At 39.5% G+C, this 9091-nt stretch overlaps 1 protein-coding gene across 3 annotated transcripts in view; it reads left to right on the top strand.

Moving 5' to 3' along the window:
• LOC124147160 (mucin-2-like) overlaps window positions 1-5520 on the top strand; it is a 125289-nt gene extending 119769 nt beyond the window's left edge. For 2 of the 3 annotated variants that reach the window (XM_048396117.1, XM_048396118.1), the window contains exon 10: window positions 611-2685. In XM_048396117.1, the coding sequence (XP_048252074.1) occupies window positions 611-709 (99 nt within the window). In that variant the 3' untranslated portion in view covers window positions 710-2685. Of the gene's footprint in view, window positions 1-610; window positions 2686-5422 lie in introns of those variants that run through there. The other variant, XM_046517772.2, reaches the window with a different exon arrangement.
• Window positions 5521-9091: the final 3571 nt, after the last annotated feature.

Below are 9091 nucleotides of genomic sequence, written 5' to 3' on the forward strand. Positions count from 1 at the left end.
TTTGTGATTTTAACACAGTCCAAATTATGTACAGTTGGATGTTGGCGGAAATATTTCTCCCCTTTTGTCCTGCTTTTCCTAGCCTGTTAACATTCTTTATCAAACCATGGTTTTCGAATGTGTAGATTTGCAGAGGACTTAGGGATGGTTATATCAGCAATTTCATTCAGCTTGTCTGAAAACGATTGGATTGGGTCGGTAACAGTCCTGAACATATCAGGTGTTAATCTATCAGTACAGAGTCCCTGAAAGTTCCTAAAATTCCACCTTGATGTAGGTGGAACATCAGATGGATTAAGTGCTGTTAATATTGAGGGAAAATGGTCGCTTCCACACAAGTCATCATTGACCGACCACATAAATTCGTTTAATAGATTTGAATCTGTTGGTGACAGATCCAAAGCGGAATAAGTTCCAGTAGCAGGATGTGAATAAGTATTTGATCCATCATTGTAAATGCATAAACTGTTATCAGAAATAAAATCGTCAAGTACTTTTCCCTTAGGTTTGGTTTGGTTTGGTTTGGTTTGTTGTTTTACGCCGCACTCAGCAATATTCCAGCTATATGACATAGATTGCTGAAGACCTATTTTACCCTGGATCTTCACAGGTCTTTCCCTTAGGATTGACGGCAACACTTCCCCATAATGGATTATGGCCGTTTAAGTCACCCATGATCATGCATGGGTTAGGGAGCTGGTCAAATTAAGATTGAAGATCTGATCGCTGAAGCACAGAAGAAGGTGAAATGTACAGAGAACACAGTGTAAAGGTTATGTGCAAAGTCAGTCGGACTGCAACACCTTCTAGATTGGTAGGAAGTGAAACAGGGCTGTGGATCACTCCCTGTTTCACTAAAACAGAAGATCCTCCAGAAGCTTTAACACCTGGAGGAGAAAATGAATGGTAAGAACTATACCGACGCAAATCAAAGTTATCAGTCTCTTTGAGATATGTCTCCTGGAGATAGATTGCTGACAGCGTAAAATCTTTGATTAATAAATGTATTTCATTAAAATTGGTCCTAAGACCTCTGCAATTCCACTGAATCAGTGGATTCATAATGTTCAAGTTACTGGTGGATGCACAGGAGATCTACGTCTCCCATTTCTTGGCGACTTACTTCTGTTGCCCCCTGGATGGTGAGGAGAGACATCCATATCCTCAAAGGTTTCAAAACGATTATAAATCTGTATTGGGTCACGATGACCCTTTGGCACACGATCTGAATGTTTTGAGTAATCAATTCTTTTGCTGGCATTTTTGACAACAGGGAAAGGCGTTGGAGTTGTTGCAGTTGTCATTGATGGTGTTGCCACATGCGTTGATCGTGGTGCATCATTTGTTTGGGAAGAAGTACTTGACCGTAATAAGGAATACTTTCCTTTTGAGATCCAAGTAATATCTGTCTGGCAATGGACAGACGTGACAGATCTAGAAGGTGTGAGAGTCACAGCTGCTGAGTAGGACACAGCTGTGGTCGGTGAAACAGATTGCAGGATCAAACGTTTTGCTTCAAGGAAGGTAATGTTTTTCTCATGTTTTAGCTTAACAATCTGAAGCTAAAGTTTGAACTTGGGACAGGACTTTGAAGAGGCTACATGATCGCCAGAACAATTTGCACAGTGGGGGCTTTTAGTTCATTTGTCATCTGTATTGTGGTCATTTTCGCCATATTGAAGCCATAGTTTGCGATTGTTGCATGACTGTGCACCATGCCCGAACTGCTGACATTTGTAACATCGAAGTGGGTTGGGAATGTATTGATCCACTTAACTGTTAAAATATCCTGCTTTGATATTTTTAGGAGGAGCTGGTTTTGAGAACGTCATGAGATAGGTGTTTGATTTGAAGATCGGATTATTTCTTTTATACGTGAAACGTTTGACGTTTGTAACTCCTTGATCATGTAACTCATCTGCTATTTCAGTCTCTGTCATATCACAGAGACAACGTTCTCTGTCTCTTGACAATGCCCTTTCTGAAATTAAGAGTCTTTTGTCGGGAAATAAACACAGGAACTGAAACCAAATGCTTGACAGCTGGCAATAAATTAGATTGTTTTTCCAGTTTTACAGTCAATCAGTAGAAATCCCGAACGAATTTTCTTTACGTCCTGAACATCGCCTGCAATGCCATAAATTGCCTTAGAAATGACAAATGGGTTAAGCTTCAATTGTGTACCATCAGCAGCAGTAACCACTAAAACTCGAGACCAGCTGTTCGAAGAATTCTTCGAAAAAGAGTTTTCCTCATCAGAGGAATCATCTAGTGCACGTTTTGTTTTTGTTTGTTTGTGTCATGTTGATTGTGTATCCGGTACATCATCCCAGCTCCCCACCAACCACGGAGTGTCATAAAGACCAGTGGATCTCCAACTGGCAGCACCAAGGATACTGTGAGATGGTATACTCAAGCAGAAGAATTAATTGAATATTAATTAATCCACCAGATTGGCCCATGAGCCACCGCCTTCTGGGCATACCACTCTAGGCAATTCATATGATTAACAATCAAAATTCAAAATTTGATAAAATATATAATTTGGCCACGTCTGAAAGTACAAACGTTAAATCAAAAGTCAAATCAGTTCAAACACAATATGTGCTCAGGCCTTGGCGTTGACCAGCCGATTGATAGAACCGGGTCCATTCTACCACCCGTCTAGGTGATGTCAGGGTCGAAGTGGTGTATTGGACAAAGGAACGCTATTCCTGGAACCAATGGCCTCAACCACCAGACTACCTTCCTCAACCGACACAGGGGCGCAACCCACGGCAAACAGGTTGCCCAATTCGGTCGCCTTTTGCGACCAGCAGTGGGGTGCTGTTGAAACATTCTACCCCGGTTCCACACGGGGGAAGAGCTATGAGCGTTATCCAGCACTCACCATGGGGAGGTTGCTCTTCGCGAGTGCCCAATGCAGTAACAAGTGAGCAATGGATTTGGGTTGATTGCAAGATGGACATACCTTGTTTTAGTGAGTCTGAGGCGTGAGATTGCTATTCTAACTTTCTTTTCATTTTGGTATGAGTATTGCTTTTGGTGGATCTTGGGTTGAATTTTGTATTCCCATCTGCCGATCGTACTTGCGTCCTACTGGGCTTGCCATTTGGGGGCTATGCTTTTGCTTTTTATCTCTTGTTTACTAAAGGGAATAGGCTGTATCTCCACTTTGTCCTGAACTGGCTTTGCCACTGTGTCTGGTTTTTCGGTTCCATGAATATATGTGGGACGGGATCCAACATAGCTCCACCTATTGCCCTTGGTCCGGTAGTTTTGCATATTCGTATAGAATATTATTGACTGTGTTTGGCCTTGTGTTTGAGTTTCTGCCGCTGATCGCTTGAAGTGCTCTTAGTGAGTCTGACAGGATGACTGCCTTTGTTTCCGGTAGTTCCAGTATGAGTTTGTGTGCATGATGAATTGCCTCCAATTCAGCAGTGAATACTGACTGACCATCAGGCAGGCCAACCGCATGTGCATTGGGTTTGGAGATATGGATCTCGTAACCATCACTTTTGTTGATAGGATTCTTGGATCCATCAGTGTATATTTGGGCCCAGCTGCCCAAGGTTGTTTGCATTTTGGTAATATGTACTGATCGTGGTAGGGTTGGGTTTTCTTTTTAGTGACTGATATCCATTGTCATGACGTTGACCAATATATATGATAGTTCTGTCGAAATGTAAATCCAATAAAAAAAATAAGATGACCACTGCTTAGAATCAGGTGGAGATGAGACCCCGGCATAGAATGCATGAACTGGTTGAGTGACTTCCTTCCATTAGTGTAAAAGGATTAACACCAGGGAAAGAAAGGATTAAAAGATCCTAAAGATATCCTATCGACAAGGTAAAATTATTTAGAGCCAATTTTCCCTGATAATAAACTGTTACCTTTGGCATCCTCAAGCAACAATACTCAGTATGCGCTTTGGTCAATTGTAAAAATCACAAACTCTTTTGAGATTCTGTCTACATGGTCACACACAGTGACGTTTACTATTCCCATTTCATATTCATTTCCAATATTCTCTTATATTTAATGTTAAATGGTAGAGTCCCTCCAAGTCTTCTTATTAATTCTTACTAAAACAAAACAAAAAGTGGAATGTGGGGCTTATTCCTTTGAGAGATAATAGGACATTAGTAGCTGTGATTGCTCTATCATAATGTTACCATCTAATGCATAACTTTGGCGAATGAACATCATATATATATTTGCAATCACCTGGAATGACAAATGTCAAAACAAAAACTTTCGCAATCCACAAACACAATCACTTAATTAATTGCAACATTTACCAACCCGCGACAATCGTTTCAGCTCGTGGTTTCCGTCAATTCTCATTGTTTAATTTTACCTCACTATTCATCGGATCTATTGGTCAAATTCAACTGAAATTCAGTCCCGTGTTACACACATGGCACACGCGTGGGTCACTCATTGCACACGCGTTCTCAACGCGTGTAAGGAGAATGAACTTCTAGGCAGTAGCGTATGTTTGTGAATAACAAATTTCTTGTTTTAACTTTGGTGTAATGCTTTTACCAACTGACATTATTGAATACTCTGACATTGAGGTTAGAGTACCGTAAAACTAATGTCCCCCTGTTTGACATTTAATTATATTCCTATCATAATTGATGTAACTATCATCAACAAGTGTTTTAATTAAGCTTATTGCTGATCAGTTTTTAATCTAGTGGCTAAAGTGATGAAGTAAATTCTGCTGGATTATCGCGCAGGAAGCTGAGGCGCCATAAGTCACAATGGTCCCAAGCAAGGTGGGCAAGCTTTGGTAACTGTAAGCTAACTGGCCTGTGTTATATGTAAATGTTATGCCAAAATATGTTTGACAAATTTGTTTTTAAATGTAACTTTGTTTTCCCGACTCAATTGTGTATACATCAACTTATTCTCATCGCTAAGGGGCTGAATAATGTCGATACAACAGTAAATTTTAACTCACTCATTTGCTCACTAATCTAGTTAGTGTACTGTCCATTGCCGAAAGTCATTATACAGTCTTTTGTCATCAGAACATCTATTATGTGAATGCACAATTTTTCTATGTGGAAAGGAGCTGAGACAAAGTTATATAGCAATTTCAGTGTGTCATGTTTAATCATGATTTTACATTATAGTTGCCTGCACCATCATTTTCCACGAACCATTTAAGCTGAAACTTTGCATGTTTAATTCCATGATTATTTACTTTCAAATTATAGTTTCATTGCAAACTTATTGAAACAGCTTATCATGAATCATCGATCCTCCTTTACTTAAATTTTTTTTCTGCCGGTTGGAATGTGGTAAGTTTTAACATGTTTTGTGTTTAGAGACCAATTTGTCAATTTTCAAATGATTTATGTGCACAATTTCTTATTTTAAATATGTTTATTTTCATCACTTACAGCTGATGATCTTCACGGACTGTGTGGTTTATGGGACCGTGGTGTAAAGAAGACATTGTCAGTCGAAGACCAATATTTTCTATAAAACATACTGACATCATCTGGTTGGCTCTTATTGTTACAAAACCAACGGACTTCTAATCATGCTTTCGTGATCGTAGCAGAATCTGATTTAAGATTTATAATCAATATGACATTATTTCCAACAATCGTATCTCGTCAAAGTATGGCTAGAATATTGCCGATGTGACGTAAAACTCCCTCACTCACTCCATGTAATGAAATTCAGTGAGTTGACATAACTGTATATGTGTAGTTGAATTAATAAATACCGTGATGATATAATTGGTATCGTCAAGTAAAGGGTATTTATTGCAATAAAGGCCTTTTATAATTCTTTACTTTAAAAGTTCGTTAAAAGGGAAAAACAACATGTTTGACATATAAAACCAGTTTTATTGTGACAACACCATCTCCTAAAGAGAGAAGAGAAGTAAAAGCAGGTACCAGATTATGTGATAGATAACGTTCTGGTCCTAACATATTTCATAAATAACAATGATATTGACATACAAAAGGATTTCATATTGTATAACTAAATGACATATGGAGCATAACCTCTTCGATATTTCACCCAATGGGTCACCTAGTGAAGATTGTGTCCACTGCAACCCATTGCTGGTCATAAGAGGCAACTAAAATGGGCAACCTGTTTTGAGGACGGGTTGACGGCACTTTAGCCAGGAATAGGTTTTCCTTTTGCCCAACACACTAATTCGACCCTGACTTCACTGAGATGGGTGGTAGAATGGGCTCGACAGGCCTTTGGTCATGAAATATTTTTATCCCAATGATTAAATTATGAGTTTTTGTCTAGAGTCGTTGGCCAGGAGGCGATGGCTCATGCGTTAATCTTGCATTAATGGACCCCCGGCTTCTATTTGTCTTCATGTAATTGTCGAGTGAAACGAGCCTAGCTTTTAATCCTGTTTGATAAGCTTAGATACCTGTGTCTTTTTTGCTGGAGTATAGCACCCCTGTAGACCTGGTGTTTGTGGTTGGTTTCCACATCAACACCGTCTCTGTTGACACTCCAGAGCGGAAGGGTAGCAGGAATGTCGAATATCATCATTTCTTTCATTATGGCTACAGATGCCACGGGTGGCCCAGTCGTCTAAGGCGCCGCGATTCGCTGTGCAGAGTTGCGTCCCTAGGGGCACGCCAGAAACCTATGATTGTGGGTTCGAATCCCGGTTCGCCCCGATTATGTTTCTAGGTTTGTCAGCACCATACCTGTGCTCGTGGGTTTCACCGAATTGGTAAACGTCTGAGACCTGCATCACTTCGGGCTTTCCTCCCACATTAAGCTGACACGCCGTGATATAACTGGAATACTGTTAAAAGCGGCGTAAGACCCAACTCACTCACTCATTATGGCTACCACACAGTTCACTGGTTTTCAATCAAAAACTAAAATAAGGCATTTTGAGTTGATGTAGAGCCCCTCAAAATTAACATCATCAATCCAAGAGTGTGTTGAAAGTATTTAAAGCTGGATGTCTTCAAATTACCTTAAGCTCAGTGATAGCAAAATCGAACCTATTATCCCCCGCCTGGCCAGAATGGCCGAAGGGGGATTATGTCGTGACACAGTCCGTCCGTCCGTCCGTCTGTCCGACCCACAGAGGATACTAAGCTTGTGAAATCAACTCCTCCTACAGTTTCCAGAGAATATCCCTGGAATGCTACACACAAGATGTCGACATGTTGATGATACGCACATTGCAGTCCCGTCTCATTTCGACTAGCTTTGACAGAGTTACAGAGTTACTGCCCCTGTTTTAAGGAGCTTCATTTGCTTAATTGTGAGTATGAGTATGAATGATGTTTATTCTCGTAAATCACGGCAGTGATACAGAGATGTAATTGGACACAGGAATAAGATACAATGAAGAAAACATGTCAGTGGAACATTTCCATACATGATCTTATACAACTTGCCAGTTTTAATAGAGTTGGCTTATAAGTAATGGACATCAAATGAGAGAATTTTACGGCAGAAGGATACATACAGTAGTATTGAGGCAAAAACTTGTTTCTAATTTCTGAGAGTTTTGGACATTCTAATAAAAAGTGCATTTCATCACATATAAAAGTGTTACACAATGTACATTTTCTTTCCTCTCTCACAATATTATACCATCTTCCTGTTTCAATGCGTAATCTATGATTTGCTGTTCTAAAACGAGCAAGAGAGATGCGTAAGGTGATTGGTAGTTCTAGTAAATAAGGTTCTAGAGATGGTAACTCTTTAAACATGTTATAATAGTAACCTTTAGATGAATTTTCCTTTGATTCTCGCCATCTTTGCAGAAAATTATCAATGAGAACATGTTTCACATTTTGTTTCAACCATGCGGCACTAATAAAGGCTTGAGACAGCCAAATGTAATTAAAGCCTATATTTTGAAGAATGCATTTTACTTCTTTTAATAGTGGGAAATGGTAATCTGGATTTGCAATGGACATTTGAAACATAAGTTTATATACTATACTAGAAAGGCTAGTTTGTGATGATGTTAGCTTGCACCAATATGAAATCATTCTTATCTTAATGAAAATGCTGAGAGGATACCTCCCTAGTTCACCATATACCATGTAATCGGGTGTTGACTGTTTTAACTTGAGAATATGTTTACAAAATTTAAGATGTACACGTTCAATGACAACAGCATTTTCAAAACCCCACACTTCAGATCCATATAACAATACTGGCTGAACAAGTTGATCAAATAATTTCAGTTGACAGTCAATAGGAATTTCTAATATTCTAATTTTACGAAATACAGCGTACATTGCTCTAGATGCCTGATCTGTCAGTCTCTTTAGTGCCTTACAGAATCTACCAGTGTTTGTAAATAAAATACCAAGGTAAACATATTCTTTAACAACATGAAGAAACGAGCCATTTAACATTAACTTGAAGACTCTATTATGGAGCGCTTGGCAAAAATAACAACTTTCGTTTTGTCAACATTGACTTTAAGTTTCCAGATAGTACAATATTCTTCAAATATAGTGAGACACTTTCTTAAATCTTCTGGGCTTTCGGCCATTAAAAAAGTGAGAGAGGGTACTAAGCTTGTGAAATCAACTCCTCCTCCAGCTTTTGGAGAATATCCTTGACACTCTACACACAAGATGTCGACATGTTGATGATACGCATATCGCAGTCCCGTTTCATTTCGACAAATTTTAACAGAGTTACTGCCCCTATTTGACGGAGCTTCATTTGCCTAATTATGAGAGAGGGTACTAAGCTTGTGAAATCAACTCCTCCTCCAGCTTTTGGAGAATATCCCTGACACTCTACACACAAGATGTCGACATGTTGATGATACGCATATTGCAGTCCCGTCTCATGTCGACTAGCTTTGACAGAGTTACTGCCCCTGTTTCACGGGGCTTCATTTGCCTAATTGTGAGAGAGGGTACTAAGCTTGTGAAATCAACTCCTCCTCCAGCTTTTGGAGAATATCCCTGACACTCTACACACAAGATGTCGACATGTTGATGATACGCATATTGCAGTCCCGTCTCATATCGACTAGCTTTGACAGAGTTACTGCCCCTGTTTTACGGAGCTTCATTTGCCTAATTGTGAGAGAGGG

This window comes from Haliotis rufescens, unplaced genomic scaffold (genome assembly GCF_023055435.1).
Source record: "Haliotis rufescens isolate VD_foot unplaced genomic scaffold, xgHalRufe1.0.p SCAF_15, whole genome shotgun sequence".
Lineage (NCBI taxonomy): Eukaryota > Metazoa > Mollusca > Gastropoda > Lepetellida > Haliotidae > Haliotis > Haliotis rufescens.